This window comes from Diplotaxodon limnothrissa, linkage group LG13 (genome assembly GCF_057381915.1).
Source record: "Diplotaxodon limnothrissa isolate DT_005_m linkage group LG13, D_limnothrissa_male_GT1.1, whole genome shotgun sequence".
NCBI classification, from domain to species: Eukaryota; Metazoa; Chordata; class Actinopteri; order Cichliformes; family Cichlidae; genus Diplotaxodon; species Diplotaxodon limnothrissa.
In genome coordinates this window covers 15,982,828-16,005,132 of record NC_140608.1, presented here as the reverse complement: position 1 = coordinate 16,005,132, position 22,305 = coordinate 15,982,828, and the positions used below count along the sequence as shown (strand labels likewise).

The 22,305-nt window shown below is 39.5% G+C and overlaps 1 protein-coding gene across 2 annotated transcripts in view; it reads left to right on the top strand.

The window, feature by feature from the left end:
• The window catches only part of eys (EGF-like photoreceptor maintenance factor), a 166,182-nt gene that overhangs the window by 68,889 nt on the left and 74,988 nt on the right, over positions 1 to 22,305 (top strand). For both annotated transcript variants that reach the window (XM_085368758.1, XM_085368757.1), the window contains 5 exons: positions 3,100 to 3,224; positions 3,826 to 3,950; positions 4,337 to 4,550; positions 10,685 to 10,875; positions 10,993 to 11,084. In XM_085368758.1, coding sequence (XP_085224884.1) covers positions 3,100 to 3,224; positions 3,826 to 3,950; positions 4,337 to 4,550; positions 10,685 to 10,875; positions 10,993 to 11,084 — 747 coding nt within the window. The remainder of the gene's footprint in view (positions 1 to 3,099; positions 3,225 to 3,825; positions 3,951 to 4,336; positions 4,551 to 10,684; positions 10,876 to 10,992; positions 11,085 to 22,305) is intronic.

The following is a 22,305-nucleotide window of genomic DNA, read 5'->3' as shown; positions in this document are numbered from 1 at the left end:
CACACTAAGGGCAAAGTTTGTCTGTACACCCACTTCTACTTATGCAGAGCCAGGCTGCTTTATTACGAACACGTCTGCTGTATAGAACTGTACAGCTGACCTGTGGGTGTGCAGAATAACATGAAATATTATTCCTAGCCAAATCCATGTGTTAATGACATAAATGTGTTAATGTGTGCAGCGTCTTTTTTCCTGAATGTTGTGTGAAGCTGCGGGTAAATATTAAAGTCAAAGAAATGAGAAACTCTGATGCATCGCCATCTGACCTTAAACTGGTAGGAAAGGCATCTGCGAAAAGGACTGTACCTCTCTTTGCTCAAGGTGTAGCTTATCCTGTGCATTTCACCACCTTAAACAATTACCACATGAAAGTATTTTGCATTTCAATAACCGTAGGCTTATGCAGGTCAGAGCTGTCTGTTTAAAAAAAACATTTCAAGAACCAGATTTAATAATTGTCTGTTCCAGCCAAGGCCTTCTTTTGGTGTTAAAAAGCTCGTGTCGGGATTTACTCAACAGATGCTGTGACAATATTTGTAAGAGCTCCACAACAATTTGGAAGGAAAGTATTTAAAAGACTCACACAAACATGATTCATTAAAGTTTATGGCATGCAGTTTACTGCAAATTGCACTAAATTTAATGCCGGCAATAAGAGTGTCTTGTTTTGTGTCTGATTTGACTGTGGTGCTCGTCATTAGGAGTGTAAATTTCTCTGGAGTGTCAAGAGGCAATGGTGTCAGAAGCAGTGGATAATTGCCAGGGATGGACATCAAAAATAGAATGATTCTATTGCGGCTGCCCCTCATTGATCTGAATTGCCAGACTGCTTCAGAAGAGAAACATGAAAAATTTGCCTACATAGTAAGATTTTGGTTTGCAGATGACTTCTTGGGTCGGGTTTTTTTGATCCGCTAATTTCACCTGCAGAACATTACACTCCAATCTAAGCAGTTTTGCTGTTGCGTACTAATGCTAATTTGCCCACCTGAGCAAGTTAATTTGAGTCTTCCACAGTCAATGTTTTGGAAAGTCATAGGATTTAGAGCTTAAAGCTCCAATGTTTTACCACCACATTCACAGCTTTAAGCCATCCACAGGTGTATTTCTGAGAACACCTCCCCACGGCATTTAAAATGAGTTAAAACTTACTATATCACAAAAGTATTAGAAACAAAAAGTGTTCGTCTGAAAGGGAAACCCCTGCAAATATTCAATAAAATCAGCCACAAAAGTAACTCTATCTGCGACTTTTAGTTGTATAATTGTCACTTCCAAAGTTAGCATGTGGATTTGCTACAGTTGTTAGTGCATTTCCAAGCGTATTTTGTTTTTATCTAGGGTTGGGGTGGGGGTTTCCACTTGAATACAAAGGCCTTGATTAGGCTAGTACACTGAATGATGGGCTTAAATATTAAATCAGTCATGCAATATTTTTTTGTCCAAAGTACCTCTATTACAGAGGGTTGTTATATTTGCATGCTATGTGCAAAGTGGTAAGCATCACTTGTTCACCTGCTCAGGAAATGGGCTTCAAAACCACTCCATTCTCTCTGTAATGATGGTCATCCAAGAGGTCACGCATTAAACCGTTTGCCCATTTTCTACTGTTACATGATTACATGGACTGGGCTTTATAGACAGCAGTTTGTAACAGAAGAGCCTCGTAAACACAACATACACTTGTTAGCATCCACTGAAACAGTTTTCAGTGGATGCATAACATTTTCTGTTATCAAATTTTTTCCCAGAGATGTTGAGTGGGTTTGAGGTGTGGCGACTGTGAATTGGGAATCCATGCGAGTCAGCAGACCTTGGGCTTCCTTGGCCCGGGGTAGCTTTGATGCACGATCTAGCTCATTGTTCATCTGGAAAATGACTGCTCTTGTACAAATCTTAAAGCAAGTAGAGATGACAGCCGCAGAATTGAATGTTACCCGTCTTTGCTTGAGGTGTAGCTTATCCTGTGTAATTAGCCAAGTCAAACAACTACCACACCTTCATATTTTCACTTTGAGTATCTGTGGATGTTATGCACTGCAGCGAGTGTTTTGGATTCTTTAGGAACCAAGCTTACCTCGACCAAGGTTATGTTTTTGTAGCGGGATTACTTGGCTGACATCATACAAGCCTGTCCACTTCGTACACTTCCTCACAACTGACATTCACTCTAACTTGTTTCCATGGGAGAGGGGATTATTTTATTATTATTATCACCAGAGACTGACATATCAGATCAATGAATCTAAACAAATACTATGATGTGCAGCCATTACACACAGTGGTTATGGTGGAGTTTTAGGAGTGGTGCAGTGAAGCAATTTTGAGGACCAAATGAACAACCTATTACATTTTGGTGGAGATCCCGATCAAGGGGTACATCGTGAATCTTTTTTCCTCCTGTTTTTCCCCTGTAATTCTGTTATATAAGCAGCTTGTGAGCAGAAATCTCACTCATCTGTTTTTGGGCCCCCCGACTGCTCGGGGGCCACCAAATGCTGACAAACATTAGATTTGCTAAAACTCCCTAAACAGACCCACTTAGCTAAAACCAGCTGTATCAGGATGTGAGTGTGTTGCAGACTTCTAGTGCGAAATATTGTCATTCTTTTTTACTGTTTCCCTTTTATTATTGTGGAATAAATTGTTATTAATCAACATCTCGGTGCTGGCAAAGGGTCTCCTCTGTCACAGTGAGCTTCTGGGTTTATATAAGAAATTAATGAATACTTGTGGAAAGTCCGGGTTGATTTCATCTAACTATAAACAGCATCTTTGGCAGTCAGGAGTGTGCTTCTTAAAGCAGCCCTATTATGCTCATTTCCAGCATAATGGGCCGTCTAATATGCTGGAAATGGGGTGATTCGTTCTATATAGGGCTTTGGTTATTACTATGATGAGTACAATAGTAGTTTGGTTTATTTCTGTTTCACTGAAATGCACAAAGTTGTATTTTTCTGTTCAAAACTGTAAAATTTTGAAAAAGTTTGATAAGTAATAACAAAAGCAGTTCTAGGATACAGCGTGTCAAACCCACAAGCAGGAAGTGACAGCACTGTGAGACAGCCTCACAGGTTTTAAAGTATGATGTTTTCTTAGCTGTCCACCAGGTTTCATGGGGGATTTCTGTGAAGTGGATGTTAATGAATGTTGCTCAGCTCCCTGCCACAACGGAGCAGTTTGCCAAGATCTTATTAATAGCTACATCTGCCACTGCAGGCCAGGTGAGTCACTCAGATATCCTGTGAATTTCTCAAATCTTTTTTTTTTTAAATGAGGCAACCAAAGCATTTTTTTTTTCCTTTTGTAAGACCTTTTGCAGGCAACCTTTGTAGCTCATGAGCAAGATTACTAAACTACAGCCTTAAATAAGACGTCATGTTTTAAAGTGAACTAAAAGCTAAAAGCCTTTTTTTCTGATAGGTGCTAGAGTCCAGTTTACTACATGAAAACTACCTTAATACTTCTAAAATGCACATATTTGATTAAAAGAGACTGCACAAACTGCCACTTAAGGTTACCCTACTGCCTACATAGTTTCTGTACCTCAAAGCCATTCAAAAGTCATCTCCTTTTTCTCCAGGGAGAAATTTGTAGTCATACAGTACTGAAAAAGACAGTGATAAAAAGACGATACTGCCTTGGCTCATTAAAATGTATGTGGCATCTTACTCTTTAGTGAAAGCCTTTTCTTGTCTATGTATGTGTGTGAACCCAAAAAGAAGCAAATCAATGTAAGAGAATCTGATTGATATTCACTTCAGAGGGTGGAAGTGGGAGAGCCTGGGCTCACCACGGCACTCTGTGGGCTTTTGTTCTTGGCAGGTTGGACAGGCCTTCACTGTGAGGATGACATTAATGAGTGCCTTCCACAGCCCTGCAACCAGGGGATATGCATTCAGAATGATCCAGGCTATGGCTACACCTGTTTCTGTCGTCCTGGATTTGTGGTGAGCCTCTCCACCTTATCCTTTCTATACGTTGTGGTGTTTCTCTTTTTTTCCCCCATTAAAAAGCTACCATCCTGCACCTTCAGCTCTTGAATCCTTTTACCACTTAGATTTCTTTATTGTTTATGCTCTAATCATTTTTCTCTGCATTTTCAATGCAGGAAAAGTGAATGCTTTTTAAAAATGCACCACTTCATGTATTTTGTAACTGCTACACTGTATGGGCAACTTGAATCCTATAAAATAACCTGACTTTGTTGGTTTATTACTAGCATTTGTTTTTAGTTTAAACAGTCTTGTTTTTATTACATAATAGCACTGTCTTTTCTTATTTAAGCTGTAAACATTACATTCCACTTAGTATCTCCACATCTCCACATACACAGGGGAGTAACTGTGAGCACAACTATGATGATTGCCTGCTGAATCCGTGTCCAGAAGCATTTTCCTGTGTAGATGGCATCAACAAGGTCAGCTGCCTGCCTCCTGTTATGGATCCTGTTCCCTTGGCGACTGCAGTCGAGAACATCACTCGCGGCTCCACACTCAGAGTGCCGATGCCGACACTCTTCCCGGCACCAGCAGCTGAGGGGTCCACAGGTATGGACGGCTCTGTGCATTCATGTGAGGACATGCGGCAGTGGGAGTCAGTGAAGATGTAGAATTTATAATACTCCTCCTCATGTCAGAGAGAAGTGTTTTCCAGTCTGCTACATTTATATGACAGCTCTAATTACAAGCTACTTTTCAGATAAAGATTTTACATAAACATAAGACACAGTAAGTTTATGAAAAATGCATCGCTAAGGAGCAAGCCAGTGGTTTCTTATGCGTTTTAGATAGTAGGAGTTGTTGATACTTCCCTCACATAGCTGCATGTAAATTCATCCTTAAGGATACAACATGAAAGTCTAAAAACTGAAATGTATAATTCTGTTATTCATTTAAAAGGAAAAAAAAAAGCTGCATTTTCTTCTTTCCTGTCCCATTAATCGTATCGCAACCCCTCTCATTTGTCATGTGACCCTGACTCAAGTGAGTGGAAACTGCAGAACAGTCTTAACCTCTTAACATATACACTCACCAGCCACTTCATTAGGTACTGCCTTCAGAATTGCCTTCATTCTTCACGGCTTCAACAAAGTGCTGGAAACCTTCCTTAGAGATTTTGCTCCATATTCACATGATAGCATAACACAGTTGCTGCAGATTTGTCAACTACTCATCCTTGATGTGAATCTACCACATCCCAAAGATGCTTTGTTGGATTGAGATCTGGTGACTGCCGAGGCCATTTGAGCACAGTGAACTCAATATCATCTTCAAGATACCAGATGTGCACATTTATGATCGGAAAGGGATGGACATGGTCTGGAATATACTCGGATAGTCTGAGACATTTAAAAAATGTTCAGTTGGTATTAAGGGGGTGAAAATTACACTACAACACTACCAGCCTGAACCGTTGAGGACCGGATGGATACATTTTTTCATGTTATTTACAGCAAATTCTGACTCTACCATCCGAATGTCACAGCCCAAATCGAGACTTATCAAACCATGCAACATTTTTCCAATCTTCTGTTGTCCAATTGGGCAATGCCAGTGGGAATAACAGCCTCAGTTTCCTGTTTTTTGCTGTCAGGAGTAGCACCCATTGTGGTCTATTGCTGTTTCAAGGTTTGAGGTGTTGAGGTGCATTCAGAGATGTTTTTCTGCATACCGTGGTTGAGTTACTGTCACCTTCCTATCAGCTTGAAGTAATCTTTCTATTCATTTTTCTTTGACCTCTGGCATCAACAAGTCATTTTCACATACAGAACTATTCCTCACTGGATGTGTTTTCTTTTTCAGACCATTTTCTGTAAATCCTAGAGATGATTGGGCAGAAACATCCCAGTAGATCAGCAGTCTCTGACTTATACCAGCCCATCTGGCATCAATAATCATGTCACATTTGACTTAACTAAAATTGCCTTTCTTCCCTATTCTGATGCTCAGTCAGCTGAATTTCAGCAGGTCGTCTATACATATGTACATGCCTAAATGCACTGAGCGCTGCCATATGGTTGGTTGGTTAGTTATGTGTGTTAACAAGCAGTTGAACAGATCTAGCTAAGAAAGTGACCGGTGAGTATATAATAAAGTGATACAATGTAGAAACGTATTATCTCAGTAGAGTGGAAGGAGCTGCTGAACATTTAATTCATTTCTTATTTTTACATGTGATCTTATCTGCAGGCCTTACTTATAGTGAAGTAATTTGACACTGCCGTATTGCTTTTTAAAATAAAAGTAAAATATCTGAGTACTCCTCTGGGCTCTGATGGATGAAGATGGATGCTGCAATATCCTAATAATCTTCAAATGCAGTTTAGTTGTTTGTGAAAGTCAAACGAACAACTTGAAAGGCTGTAAACATTTAGAGTTTTCTTTTTTGCTTCTGTTCAAATTGGTTTCTAATCTTCTGACTTTTTGGTCCTAATGGTAGGATTTTTATTTATTTATTTATTTTTAGGATGGTTCTACGTACTTTTCTTGTGGCTCTTTTCATAAAAAGAACCTCAACTCCATATGATCGTGAGTTTTATTGTATTATTTTATATTTAGAGCTCAATGCACAGACTCAGATATTACGCATGGAATCTTAATGGCAGTTCTACTCAAATATGGCAGTGTATCAACTTAAATTAGCACTTCTCAATCGAGTCATAGCTCCCATTACTATGCTATTACTTCCATTAACGTTATGTCTTTTGAAAAGTGACATTAAATTATTTAAAATGATAAACCATTACAGCAATTAATTTGTACTGATGGTTGGTTTTCTGACAAATTACAAATCTATCCTTCCCTTGTCCTTCCTACCAAACACAAGCTTTGCCAGTTTCCAATGCAGGGAGACTCCCACTAAGCTGGCACTCCAAATGTGATTTTTAGAGTCTTTGGAACATAGCAGGCGATGATATATTTGGTTTGATTTAGAGCTTGTTATACTTTGTGCAGCTGTGGTGGAAAAATAAATCCTGCTGAAATCTAGTTCCGCATTTGCCACTGAAGTACCCTTTCTATTTTTATTTGAGAACAGTCATTTCAAAGAGTAACAAGTCCAATCATTATTTCGGGCTATATCCTTTAACACTCAAATGATCGACACAGAACACAATGTGATATATATTGTTGGTATTGGATTCAGTCATCTATGTGAGGGGAGGAATTCGGAACACTGGGCAGATTGTCACTCTGTGACAGATGAGGTCTGTCTCCCTTTGAAACTGTTCACAGAACTGTAAAACACACCTATTGAACACAGACAAGCTTGAACCAATTTGGTGCGGCACTCTGAAAATCACTGTGGGCCAAACATAATGGAGTCCTCCCTGCCGCACCTGATCCAGCCCTCGTCCCGTGCGTTAGTTTGGAAGGGGTTAAATGTAAACACCAATCAGCGGTGGAGAAAAAACCAACCCGACCACCTCTTTTACATGCGATACGTGCATAATGAAGGTAAATAAGTTTTAAAGTAAGGGGACCCAGAAACTCACGAGTTTATCTAACTAGGTCACCATCTAAACACATGCAGTGCCCTTGGTGATGCTTGAAATAGACTCAGACAGTGCTCCTTTAAACTTAAAGCTACTCCCCAAACCTCTCAAATATATGAAATCAATGGGAATTTAAATATAGAGTGGATAGTGAATTTCCGGTAAATTAAACAACCTATTAATATTGCCAGTAGATAAATATATTCATCTTTATTTTGATTTAGTTCAGTTTCAAAGCAGTACTAGCAACAAAAAATGAGTAAACCTCCCAGAATGAGGTGATTGTCTTCAGGGTTTTATTTATTTATTTATATGTTTTTCCCCCTCTCGCTCCACGTGCAATGATGAGCTCCACAGTATTTATTCTCTACAGTGTGAGAACTGATGAGAATCTAGAAAGGACACTGCTGGTGGAGGGAGGCTTACTGCCGCTAAGCCACGATTTGGTTGACTTTCCTTGAAGTGATCACTACAGCACAGGTGAAGCTGTTATCTTTTCCTGCCACATGTAGCAAAACTGAAATTACTCAAGTTCCTCAAAATCAACTTGATGAGTGAAAAGTGAATCACTTCAAACATGCAGTGCCTGTCTCGAGGCAGTCACCTTGTTAATCTTCCTTTTAACGCACATGCATTTGTTCTCAGTGCCACGCGTTTATGTTTTGTTTTTTGGGTTGGTTTTTTTTTTTCTCAGTTTGTTTGTAATTTAGATGACGGTGCATGGTAAGTACGCCTATAACTATTCTGATATATTCAGTGACACAGCTTTGCCAGTGAGTCATATTGACACTCACAAGATATGCAGAGTTATGAATATTCATGGAGGAAAGGCTCAGTAAGATGAAAAAGGCAGTGTCTGAATTTATCATTTCAACTCTAGTTTATGGCCTCTGCTTCTGTACAGTAACTGTCAGTGCAGTGCATTGGTGTAATTGTATCTGTTATTTTTAAAACCAGACAACACAGATATAATTAGACACTACATTTAAAAACGCATTATATTTAGGAATTATTCTCTACAGGATTCATTTATTGTCTACAGTGTAAATATATTCAGTTAAGTCTTCTTGTATTAGGTATATTGAATATAAGATATTTTCAGCCAGTTTTCCCAAGTACACAATGACCTTTTTTGTTCCCTCAGGGCTCTGAAATTGCAGAGGTCCTGGAATGATCCTCAGCAGTATTATATCTCTGTCCTGTGACAAGTTCAATCAGTCAGTCTATTACTTTAGCCAATAAATCAGGGACCAAACAGGACTTATATCCTGCCTTTTTTAAATAAATGGGACATTAAGTCTATATCAATTAATTCTCACCGCCCAGAGTCTATCCTCCTATTAAGTGATCTTAAGTTCACATTTACTCCAAATATATTTTTCTAGTTGAATATCTCCTGCTTTAACCTGTCTGGCTTCCACCTACACTTTGTGCTGCAACATGGCGCTCCACCACTCTATGTTACATTAAATATGACTCATACCAATTTTCTAACCTCCTTTATGGTCATGTATTAAGACGGGCCCTAATTAAATCTGATCTCAGAGATTTGTATCAACCAATATTCCCAGAAGTGGCAAACTGCTTGGTCAGCAGTAATGTTAACTGTGGGGTTTGTTTTTTTTAAAAAAAGAGAAACCTAGTGGTGCATTATCAGGATATGAAAGTGAGAAAATATAAGATAGTTTGCATTGTGTACATATACTATTTAGATTTAGCATGACTGGTTACTTGAGGCATTCGCATTAAAAACCCCAAAAAACATCTGGTATGAGAGTGTAGGGTAGTGGTAAAAACAGGAGACCTTTGAAGGAAAAGACTGAAGCTAACTGCTAATGAGGCGTGATACTGCCTCCTGGCAGCAGCCTCAGACTGCATCAAAGACTACATCAGACTAAACAAGGCTTTAAAATTAATGAATAGCTTTGTCTCTGAGGGGTAATTTTCCATCATCAGCATTGGCAAACCCTATTGTCAGGAATGAAGCAGTAGACAGCACCGCATTGTTGCTGCATGCATTTATCCTCATTAATTCACACACCGCAGTAGGTCTGTTCCTTATAATTCCTACTTTATGTTATCGTGTGTTTTTCCTCAGGGTATTGGCCATACTTCTCTTGAAAGAAAATGGAGGTATTTAGGTTAGCTTGTTTGCCAAATGTCCTAAGGGGCAAGCTGTCAGATCAAAGGAGGTCTGGCCTATTAGGACTTGACGTCTAACAAATATTGATAAAGGTCTCACTTGCAACTGCCCGATTAATCATTGCAACAACTTTAAAGGAGTGTCTGATTTCTCTGGTTTAAAATTTTATATGTATAATATTTTTCTTAAACTAAGATGAGAGCCAATAGAGTATGAGACAGGTGCATCCAGTAACGCCTTTCATTTTAACAGGCTCTCGGCTTTGACTTTTCTGCAACAAATTCCAATATTTCCTTCAAATGAGAAATATATTGAGCATGAGCACCCTAATGCTTTTCTCCAATTGCAGTCTCAGTCAGTCTTTTAAAGTTGTCAGCGTCACTACCCCCAATAAGCTTGCGGGCAGTGGAACTTTTACTGAAATACCCCATAATTGCCCATTCTCATGGATGATATAAGCCAAGTTATTCCACTATAAAATGAGGCATGTAATAAACTTGTATGAATATGTTCATTTCAGCCAAGACTCCTTTTTCACCTAATCTAGTGCCATTTGCATGCTTCACAGCTTTTTGGCAAATAAGACTATTTATAGTATGAGTGTACAGTGAGCGAAAGAGAAAATATTTGAAGAGTCCTTAAAGTCTTTTCATCTGCTTTCAAAATAGTAATTATTCACTTTTTGCATCTTTTTTTGACTGTCCTCTCATCTCTTTTTAATGTATTCCATCCATATTTCCAAGATCAATTGATGGATAAAGATTGCATCTACATTCGTGAAGCAACATAGGCAGAAAAAACAGGAAGTCCGTAGTAGAAGTGGCGCAACCACTTGCCCTGCTCAGGTGTCACATTCTGAATCTTTAAAATTGTTAAGGGCCTTTTCTTTATCCTACTCCATGCACTAAACCTCCCTGTAGAGGAACCAAATGAAAAGCTGAATTCTCTTTTCAGGGATCAGTCGAGATTCTCAGTGGAATTTACAGGAAACTTCAGTCCTTTACCTTTTCCTCCCAATTGATCTGTCTTTCTTTTTTATGTCCTAGATTCAAGCTACCTTCATTATTTTGGGAGTTCATACCTGGAGTTTCCAGGTATTGACCTCAGCACTCTCAACAACATAACTGTGAGATTTCAAACCACTGTGGCCCAAGGAACTATACTATATGTGGACCAAGGACCTGTTAACGGTGATTTCTTTTTCATGAAACTCTTCATCCTCGATGGAATCTTACAGGTAGGTTAAATTTATTGTGTATTGTCTGAATAAGTATATTTTGTCATTTTTGCTCTCGAAAGACAAATATTCTGTAATGAAATAAAAAGCCCATGAAGCTCCCTATTAATGTTTCAGTATGCTTTTTGCTGTAATGAAGAGGAAGAGGTTACATGGATTACTACATTAAATCATGTTAATGATGGCACAGTTCACATTGTAAATATCAGGTATGTATTCTATTTTTTTATCAAGTCTTAGATTGTAGAGATCTACATAAGCGCTTTGAGGGTCTCGAAAAGCGCTACGTAAATGCAATCCATTATTATTATTATTATTATTATTATTATTATCATTATTATTATCATTATTATTATTATTATCTATCTGTGTTTCCCTCTTTATGGTGCAATTATATATATATATATATATATATATATATATATATATATATATATATATATATATATATATATATATATATATAAAAGAATAAAAATCTGAATATGTTGATTGATTGAACCTTGAATATACTGAAAGAAACTTGAATACACAGTATGAAATTAAAGTCTGGGTGTATTCAGTGAAATTCAAATACATTGAATGAAAGTCTGAATACATTGAATGCAACTTGAATATACTGAGTGAAACACTATATATATAATGAAAGTCTGGATGTATTGAAAGCTGATGTTACAGAGGCTTTAGCCCCTTTTGTGTTGTGTTTTAAATATGTAATATAATAGCATATAAAGCAGCATTTCTTAGTCCTGAAGACAACACTACAGAAAATGAATATAGTATCCAAACTATGCCAGTAACATGTTTCAGTTTTGTGCTACAGATGAAGAAATTTTGTCACTCATTATAGAAGACTGAATGGACTGAGCCTTAAGCTGGCAAAAGCAATATTGACTGCAGAGAAACATTATCCCATTTTAAAGACCTGCGAGGTCTGTGTATCTTGTAGCATAAGTCGTTTACTACTTTTCCAGACCTGGCCATGAAACAGGCCATGGAGGACTTAGCTTGAGTTCCTAACACATCACTTGTTTTTGCATTATATAGATGAGATGGAAAAAAGACAGTGAACAATGAACAATGGACTAGAAGTCCCTAGGTCCTGATAGGATATATCTGTCATATTTTGCTTCCAATGAATCAGTCTAACTTGGATATTCTTGTGGTCTCTCAAAGTTTGACTTTGGCTGCTTTTTTACTCATTTTCAGTACTGTCCTTGTCTGACCATTTTCAGAGAAATGTTTTTGTACGTTACCCACTTAATACTGACATATGAATGATTCAAGGATAAAATAAAAAGACAGCATATTTTCACAAACATAATATTGTATTTTTATACCAGCAGTTTGGTTCTCAAGGAGCTATTAGCCAAAAACGTGGCATATATCAGCATGATGTGTAGTGTCCTTACATTTTTTTGGGAGGGGAAACTGGACATGAGGAGGACAAAACAAGAACTGGCAGGCCTAAAAAAAAAAAACTATCTACAGTATCTGAATGCCATATACTTAAAAATAAAAAGAGTCCAGCAAAAACCTGACACAAGACCTGAGAGATGCAGCAAACCCTTCAGTTGATGCATCTGGTGTTCGCTAAAATCTCATCAGAAATGATTTCAGTGGAAGGATGGCTTTCAAGAAGCCAGTCTAAGGAAAGGCAGAAAATGTTGCGGCATGCCAAATCAGAGAAGAACTGGAATGAAAATCAGTGCAGTGGGTCTTCTGGAGTGATGGATCCAAATTTGAAAGTTTTGGTTCAAACCTTGGTCAGTATATACAGAGGAGGTCAAGAGAGGTCAACAATGAGTATCTACACCCATCTGTAAAAGACGTTGGAGGGTATGTCATTGTTTTGGCCTGCATTTAACCCAGTAGTGTTGAGGATCTTCGCAAAATTGATTTAGTTCTCACCACAGAAAAGTATGATCAGATTTTGATGAACTATTCAACTATCTGTCTGGAAAGCATCTGATTTCCAGCAACTTCTTTTTTCAACATAGCAATTAGGGGTGCAACGATACTCGTATCGATATTGAACCGTTCGATACAGTGCTTTCGGTTCGGTACGCATATGTATCGAACAATACAAAATTTGTAATTTATTTTATCAACTTTCCTTCTGACAATGCTGTCTGTGTTGAGCGCTCAGTGGATTTGCGTTCGACTACTCCGCCTAGGCTGCACTGTCGAGCTCAGATCCACTGAGCGTTCAACACAGACAGCATAGTCAGAAGGAAGAGCGCAGGGCAAGCTAGCGAGACAGAAGTTAAGCTCTCCTTGCAACATGGCAAATTGAACCTCCCCCACCCTCATTCAGATCTGGCGTTTGGAATTATTTTGGTTTTCATGTGACGTATGACTCTGAAGGTAAGCGCATCATGGACTAAAGTAAAACAGTATGTTGGATGTGCCACGCAATGCTCAATTACATGGGTGGGAACTAGGGTTGCCAACTCCCTGAAAAATAAATAAGGGACACCTCGTGGCCAGGGCCGGGCAACCCAGTTGTCTTTACCCTTCCCAGTGTGGTAGCTCTTTTTTTTTGTGTGTGAAATTATTTTTTAACCATTTGACTTGAATTTGATTTGAGCAGATGCATATTCTTTGTGATATGACCATATGGGAAACAAATGATCATTTAGCCATTTATTTTTAGCTCAAAATGACAACATTAACACAGTAAAACAGGTCTCTTTCTTAAACAGAAGCCTGTCATGCTTAACTTTTGAGAATATAAGTAAATCTTTCTTTAAAAGAACTCTGTCCTGCTTAACTTAAAATTATATAAATTAATAGAAAACAATAGAACGAAAAATATTCTTGTAACTGTGCACATATAGTGCATTTAGTACAATTGGCTTCAGTTGAGGTATTATTTCAGCTTTTCTAATGCTAATCAGCTGCTCCTGTTTGTAAACCCACTTGTTCCCATGATTACGCATCATAACTCATCATCATTATTCATCTATGTATTACTTTTATGTATTAGTCATCTATTTGTTGTAATCATCTATCCTTGCAGTTGTTTATTACACAAAATAAATTATATTATCACATTTCTGGCCACATAGCGCTGCTATTCACTGCACATGCCCATATTAACCTTAACCAGAGGGTTTAAAAATACAAACCAGTGTTTACATACCATATCTGCTTCTGCCGTGGCCAGGTGGACAAGAAATTGGTTAAGGGTTCCCCGAGCTTTCACGCCCCTCATGTTCTTCATGTGCCCACCATTAGAAGCATGCCTATGGAAAAAGTATGCCGGCACACAGTGCAGTGCGCTTTATAGATGTTATCGTGCACTTTTCCAGCCAGGTGTTTCCCTTTTCCCATTCCTCCCTGTACTTTTGCAGCCTATTTTTTCTTTCTCTGAGGGGAACAAACATTGCTGCTCTAATGCTGGGCTTATATTGTGCGACTTTTGGCCCATTTTGAGCCGATTTTTGAGTCATGCGACCGATTTGGTGATCGGCCCAATTTTGGCCTTCATCGTGCATCGTGTAGTATACGTGGGGTAACGAGAAGCGATTAACACCTCGAGCAGCTCCCGATCATCAATCGCTCGTGAGGGTGTCACCGCAGCTGCTCACACTGCTCACGCGCAAACACGTAACCGTCGGTGAAAAAGACGGAGCAGCACGGCTGTGCAGCGTGTGATCTGGACACAAGCGATGGAGGCACTTGTAGAACTTTGAAAAGCTCATCCGAGCCTTTTCGATGTGGCATCACAAAATTATCACGACCACAACAACCGTGAAAATAGTTGGATCTACACTGCTGCTCAATCACAGCTGCCTGATCAATGTTTTTCATTAGAAATTTAGCAAAGTTGATGGTGGTGGTGTGCGTGTCTGTGTGAGTGAAAGACTGAGAGAGAGAGAGTGACAGATTTTCTGTTATAACCTTCATTTTATGGAGGCACAGTGTGAGCACTCAGGTCGCATCAGAGCATCGGGCGGTATAGTGTGAGACCCTGCATCGTGACCTACAAACTTATAACCCCTGCGAGTCAATCGTGCAGTTTGAAAATCGCACAGTGTCTGCCCAGCTTTAGGTGTACTGTCGTCAGAGACTTGCACCGCAGTGTCGGCGTTTGTTTCCCTGTTGGCCATGCTTCTTGTTGTGGTCATCTGTTGTCTTCCGGTATTTTCTCCGTAAGCGACCTTTCCTCGACCAATGAGATAAGCGGTAATCTGAATTGTCATACTCAAATTGTCATAAGTGTGCTGTCAGCTCATTGGTCACAAAGCAGGAGAGGGGCTGGGAATTATGTTTTCCAACAAAGCGTTAATTCCATTAACATTTATAGACTACTTTTGATTCTCACTGTATTACGGGACAAAGTGCGTCCCTTATTAGCTCAATACGGGACGATTCCGTTTTTTAAGGGACGGTTGGCAACCCTAGTGGGAACTAGTGTGTTAGCGCAGTTAGCTCGTTAACGTGTTGGCCGTCTAGCCCCACGCACGGGCGATCAGGGGTAGCTCGTTAAGGGAGATTTGCCGTGTTGTGGCGTTAACGTCATTTCAACGAAATTAACGCTGACAGCACTAGTGGGAACCAGGGCCGGCCCGTGGCATAGGCCGTATAGGCAAATGCTAAGGGCGCCGTCCATCAGGAGGCGCCACGCCAGTGCCACAAATGTTGAAAGAAAAAAAAAGTTGGTACTATTATTCCTAAATACAAAAAATAATCCCACGTTAATTAAAATGCAAAGTAAAGCTTATTTACTAGAAATATTATTTGTTACAACATTACGCCCCCCCCCCCTCCCCGCACGGTGCGCCCCCTCCCTTCCCGTATCATGGTTCCTTTTGGACGTCACCACATCAAAAAATCAACACAAGATGTCAAAACGGCCAAAACTGTCAGGTGCCCAGAGAAGAAAAAAGAGAAAAGAAGAGGAGGAGAAACGAGAAAAAGACAGAGGTAGGTAACGTTAGCCTACATGAAATTATTTGTCTGAATGTGATAGTAACCTAAATTTTTAGCATTAAGCTAATGTTACATGATTCGCTAATTGCTAATCAATAAATAGCTAGTTAACTGTTTTAACGTCAGTTAATATTGTGGAGGGGGCTAAATTGTTATGGAAAAGAATAATGTAACGTTAGGTAATTACAGTACTCCCACCTTTCCCACCATTCCTCATTTGTATTCAACTTTTAAGCAGGTGTTTTTTGTTTACATTGTTATTGCCTTCTGGTTAGCTAACGTTTACCCTGCAGGTAATAGTCACTTTTCCACCCCTGTATATATTATAGTTGTAAGCCTAGTTGTTAAAGTGCACATCATTAATGTTAATTAAGCAATATCACATGAGAGGGAATGCTGTTTTTTAATATGAGCACTGCTGTGATTCGGTCAAAGATAATCATAACATAACATTCTCATATGATATTATACTGTTACTTTGCATTCTGCTATTCAGCATTTCACTGTAATGATGACAATAAATTGAATCTAATCTAATTTGCATATCAGTTAACATCATACATATATCTCTTTGGTTTTTCATTTATATTATATCATTTCATTTTATTCCTGGAATCATATGTTTTTATTATTAGACTTTAATACTCAGTGGTGTGTTAAAATCTCCCAATTCTTTGAATCTTTGGGCTGAAGGAGGGACAATACTCGGTGTATAAATGCTCAATCAACAATCATTTATTTCCATACAATTCAACAGTCAGAGCATTACAACGTCCGGACGGGAGAGATGCTACCAGAGGGTCAGGCACATGTCTCAAAATGGTGACGGGTTGCTCAGCTTTTTATAGTCTCTAGTGGCCCCCAGCTAGTCGTAAAAGCCAAAACATCACATTTTTTCTCTGTTACAGCGCCTAAGTTATGACCTCGGCAGTTGTTTCTCTGCTTTCTGTAAGGTGGGGGTGTGGAATGTGGTCTATCTATCTCCCCTGTCTTTAGACACAGAGTCTCCTGCTTACAACCTTCTCTTCATGATTCAACAATTAAGCATGTCAAGAAAACAGTGTAACACATTCCCAGCAGATCAAGGATACAGAGTGATGCACATTTATCTAATGAACTAATATGTGAATATGTTCTGTTAACTCAAAAGTATAATGAGAACTAAACTACATACAGCTCACACACTCTATATTAAAGGGTATAATGTGATCTACAGCAGTATTCTAATTCAACTACTTTGATTACATATATAAGGTAACATATAATAACAGAATAATCTAATAATTCCCCCTTTTGATCTCTGAAAGAGATCACTTACAACATGCACTCCAGGGTCGCAAGGTCCAAGTTTTTTTGATCCTGAGGCCCTCTGTCCCCCTTTAACGGGTGGACCATATGTGGGATGACCTCTGTGTTCACGCAGTTCAGATGCCAGCAAAGTTAGATTTACAACCATAACAGCAGTTACAGATGACTCTCCCATCACTCCCCAATTCTCCCACAGCTTTATTTTGGTGCTCCAGTTTTCCACTCCCATTTTAATGCCCCCTTATACCTTTCAAATGTACTTAGACTAGAACCTCTGTCTAAGGAGCTTTTAACCTTTATTTTTATTGCTGCAGCTACCAGTGTCTTCCAGTTGGGTGATTCTCAGCTTCTTTCTTCGACCTCCGGGGTTAGACCACCCTTTAGTCATTGCACAGTTCTGGGGATTATTCTGCCCCGATTTCAAACAAGGATCTGTGTGTTTTGGGTTCACCGGCGTGTCCCCCTTTTTGCCAAGAGCCTCTTGAACCTCGTTGGTCTGGTGTTCCTGGTTTTCGCCAACCCCTTCATGGTTATTGCTGTGTTTGTGGGATCCATGTTCTCCAGGAGCCCAAACGCCATGACACTTGACCCCAGTTGCTGTCTCGGCAGTCCCTACATCTGTCTCTGCTGTGAAGGGTCCTCACCTCTCCGTGTCCCCGTCTGGTGTCTGTTCCTTTCTCTGCAAGAGACAGAAAACCAAAACACCTCTCTCCCTAGCCTTGATAATCTAATATTGTTATCCATTGTTGTTCTAATGATTCAAATTTGGTTTAAAATATTATGTTCAGGACTTATTCTAATCATAATCTATGTGTGTGTAAAAGAAATCAAAAATTAGTGAACCCTTTCTAAGTCTAACACATTATAAGCTTAAGTTTTACCATAGCTAATTTATTAAACACAGAAATAACTTCATAAGATGTTCATAAAACCATTGTTTGATGTTCGGACTCAACTTCCCCCTTTTTTGACACACTCCCATGTGTCAATTCATTGGAGCTAGACAATTAAAAGAGAAGGTTGGTGACATCATATCTCAGAAAGTATCAGAAATTCTTCTCTCGAGTACCGTTGCTCCAGCCTTGTCATCCCTGAGGATCTTCGATCCCGAAAATGTCCCTTCTCCTCATGTAATAAAGTCTGTCATCCTTCCATGCCCTGGTAACTGGTCCATCCAGAGCTGTAACATTTTGAAATGTACATACAACAAGCCAAACCACACCTTGGTCACACCAACCCTCTTCCGCCCCGAAGATGTCCAATGCCATCCTAGTATGGACTGTCAAAAGTGGCTTTAACGCTGACTATCCTGACAATCCATTTTATAACGTTTCCTGGTCAGATTTGCCAATCTCTGCACCAGGGTTTTAAACTTTTCGCCATTTCCATTAGTTGTTATTTTTATTTAGTTTCGACTCCAGATTTTCAATTTTTACCAGTTGTAATTAGTTTTTACCAATTCTTTGCTAGTTTAGTGTAGTTTTTATTTTCTGAAAATCCTTAGTTTCAATTTAGTTTTATTTGTGTTTTGCAAAAATTAAGTGTAACAAAATCCCAGTTCCATCATATCAGTCATGCTCTTCTGGTTATCCTTGGGTGTTGAGACTAATAACTATTAACTCTTGCCGCACCGAGTGGTCCTAATTTTGGTTGAAGTGAATTGATAACCTTTTGAAGGCGATTGTTTCACACCTTTATTTAGATGTCCCAGTCCTGTTGTCTCGGGATACATCACGCTGCCTTATCTGGGGTTAGCTGTTTTCTGGGGATGCGGGTTGAGTGGGTGAGCTCTTCAAGGAGGGGGAGTGTGCTCCCCCTGATGAGGTCTTCTAGGTAAGCTAGGTTAGCCTTCTTGTGTGAGCTTTTCAAGTGCACTTTAAGGTTAGTGGGACTTTTAGTTTTATAAATGTCCCTCATGTCCCCCTGATGACCCAGTATTTCATTTTTGCACACTGTAGTACACATTTTAGTTTTTGCTTGTAGCTCGCATACTCTACTTGCCACTCCTCTAAGTCCTGATGTTTCTTAGAGAGGGCAACAGTACCTTTAAAATTATATCACACGTGTGGGGGTGTGGCCTTGCCAATTGTTTTGCCCACCTTTTCAAAATGGCTGGCGTGCCCACAAGCACATTTCATGGAAAAAGAAAGGTAAGCTTGATATTTACATTTAAAATGTTTTGTTAAACTCAGATTTTTATTTTATTCTTTTTGCAAGTACCCCTCCTCGGTGGCGAGAAACTGTTGGTGTGGTCAAGTGGGTGCTCTGGAAACAAACGCTCAGGACAGAACAGTTATCAGTCATGTACTTCCTACAAATTTTGCATATGTTTTATTCCATATTGATCCTCTGAGTGTAATGGTACATTTTAATTTGAATTTATCCAAACTAAACACAATATTTTCTTTATTTACTTTGCTCTTGTTCTTTTTCAGTACCACATCCTATCAAATGTCCCTGTCGATTATATTCTACATTTAATAACTTACTATTTCAAGTGAGAACCTAAATCACGTGGACCAATGTTTATTATTGCATATCTCTATTCTGAATGTGGCCAGTCATTCATAGGTATTGTTAAATTTTGGCGATTTTCCTCTATAAAATTTAATTGACTTTTTTACAGTGGCCTGCTGTGGTTAATAGTAACATATTCCAGTCATGAGTGATATCAATAGTTATCTCCACTGTAGCATTTGGCATTCCCAATAATATAACATGATACCTTAATCAAAACACAGCTAATATAGCAGTTTTCTTAATGCAAACATCAGTAACTCAAAATCAGCAACCACAGTGTTAAGTCTGCAGTTCATACTTATGTGAAGCTAGAGTCTCCTCCTCCAGTCTCTCTTATCCTCCTGCTCCTGAAAAAACAAAACAAAGCGAAGCATCCACCCTTCTCTTGTCGGCTGGGTGAATTGTTTATTGGCATTTACTAATCCTAAAGTGGGTGCAGTCATTGTCTCAGTATCAAGTCAGTCAAAGCTTTTAGTCGTCAGTCCATCACAGTCCATTCACATGCATACCTCCACACACATTCATACCAGATGTTGCTGATAATGGAGTCTCACGCGCAACCTATTCGAGCATCCATCACCAGCAAGATGACGTCATCATTTTAAAGGAAAACAATTCCTTGTTGTTTTTTGGGCCGGATTGACTCGGTGCAATCCTTTTAGACTCAGAACTTCTCAGTGTTCCCTATAAGTGAATTTCTCCCAAGCCAATTACAATCATGGAGAAGCACACTTTGCAACTGTTTTTGTAAGAATATTTCATAGCGCTTTAAATTTCAATCTTTCAGGCCTGGTTTAAAGAGCTGATTGTTAAATCATAAACTCACAAAATATCAACATATCACCACCGGTGGATCACACCTCTCAGATTTTCTTATCTCAGTGCACTGTAACAAAACGAAAACAGACATAACCAACAAAACACTAACAACAATAACACAAACTAGGGCCCGTTGCAGACATGTCCAAGCATAAAACTATCCTCTCTCGCTTACGAGAAAGAACACAAGCCAAAGCTCACTGATAAAATCAAGCTAGCGCTAAACAAAACCAAACAATCAACCAGAAATTCACAGGAAAATTTTGCTTCCTGCCGGGACAATATTGTGTGGGAATGAGAACCTCAGGTGCCGTAACACCTTTTGTTCCTCCTTGAATTAAAACTCAATCACAGAAAATGCCGTACTCCAACCTAACCTTACACTATTAATTCATCAATTTCACTCTGTGCCACTGTTCCTCATCAGGGCTGTGTGAAGCACAGCAAAGAATTCAGTCAAGGCCTTGAGCCATAAACAGACATCACGCACAGACATTGTTTTCATAACCAAACCGTTTTAGAGCTTATTCCTAAAATCTACATAAATGCCTTCTAGGTGACATATAACACATTCTAAGTAATCAATGGCTCCTCATAAAAATTATGCATTGGGATGTTTGTGTGCAGCATTTTGCATATCAGCATAAGCAAAGCATTCTTCATTGCATCAGCGTGTGTGTGTGTGTGTGTATGTGGATCACTTCTCAGTGAATCAGCATTCCAATGTGTGTGTGTGTGTGTATGTGTGTGTGTGTCATTTCTCACTCACTCAACGAGTGCACGTGTTCATGTGTGTATTTCACTTCATTCTGAATCTGTGTGTTTGGAGACGTGTGTGTGTGTGTGTGTGTGTGTGTGTGTGTGTGTGTTTGTTTCTCTTCATTCTGAGTCAGTGCATGTAGATGTGTGTGTTTGTGTGGGTGTTTGTGTTCATCACTTTCCTGTTCTGGTGTTCTGGGTAAACCACGGCCTGAAGCATGCCCTGGGGTCCTGCCCCCCTCCTTTTCAGTTTGTTTGCGACCATTGCTGCTGCTGCTGCTCAAAATTCAGTCCGTCCTGGTTCTGACCCCAATTGGGGCAGTCCTTTCTCCAGTGTCGATGTTCACCGCAGGTGAAACCTGCATCTTCTTCTGTGTTTTTGTCCATTCTGAGGTGCCTTCTGTCCTCAGTTACTCCTCTTGTCTCGGTCACGCCCTTTTTCGCCACCCGATCATCCGTGTTGGTCCATCACTGTCCTGCACAGTGTGAATGCAAAGTTATCAAGGTCAGCATTCTTTCGCTCGGCCTTACTTTTCATTCGGGCTTGGCGGGCGTCTCGTCACAGCTCTGTCAGCTGACGCAGTCTGGGAATTTTCCCCCGTGTAGTGAAACGGGCCTTAGGTTTAGTGCTCTCCGTCTCGGCTGCCTGAGATCACATTCCTGCAGGTCTGTTGACATTCTCAGGTCGTTGTTGTGGGTCCAGCTGTTGCAGCATTTGGTCAGTGTCACGTATGGGGGAGAGCAGGAGTCCAGTCAGCCTCGGCTTTCAGGGCCGGCAAAGCAGCCTGTAATTAAATATGTATAGAAAAAACAAAAACAAAACAAAACAAAAACAAACAAAAAACAAAAACAAACGAACAGGAAAATGATGTTGTGTTGGCTGTGTTATTCAGAGGGGAGACAATGGGGCCAGGCCCTGTGTCAGCCTTCTCTCCCCCTTTTTTTGTTTTTTGTCTCCCGATATAATCAACTCCTAACCCACCAAGTTGACAGGACAACACCGGTATATGTTAAAATTCTTAAGATCATGTTTAAAAGCCCAAAAAGGAACTTTCTTTCATTCAGTAATCACTTTTATTAATCAAT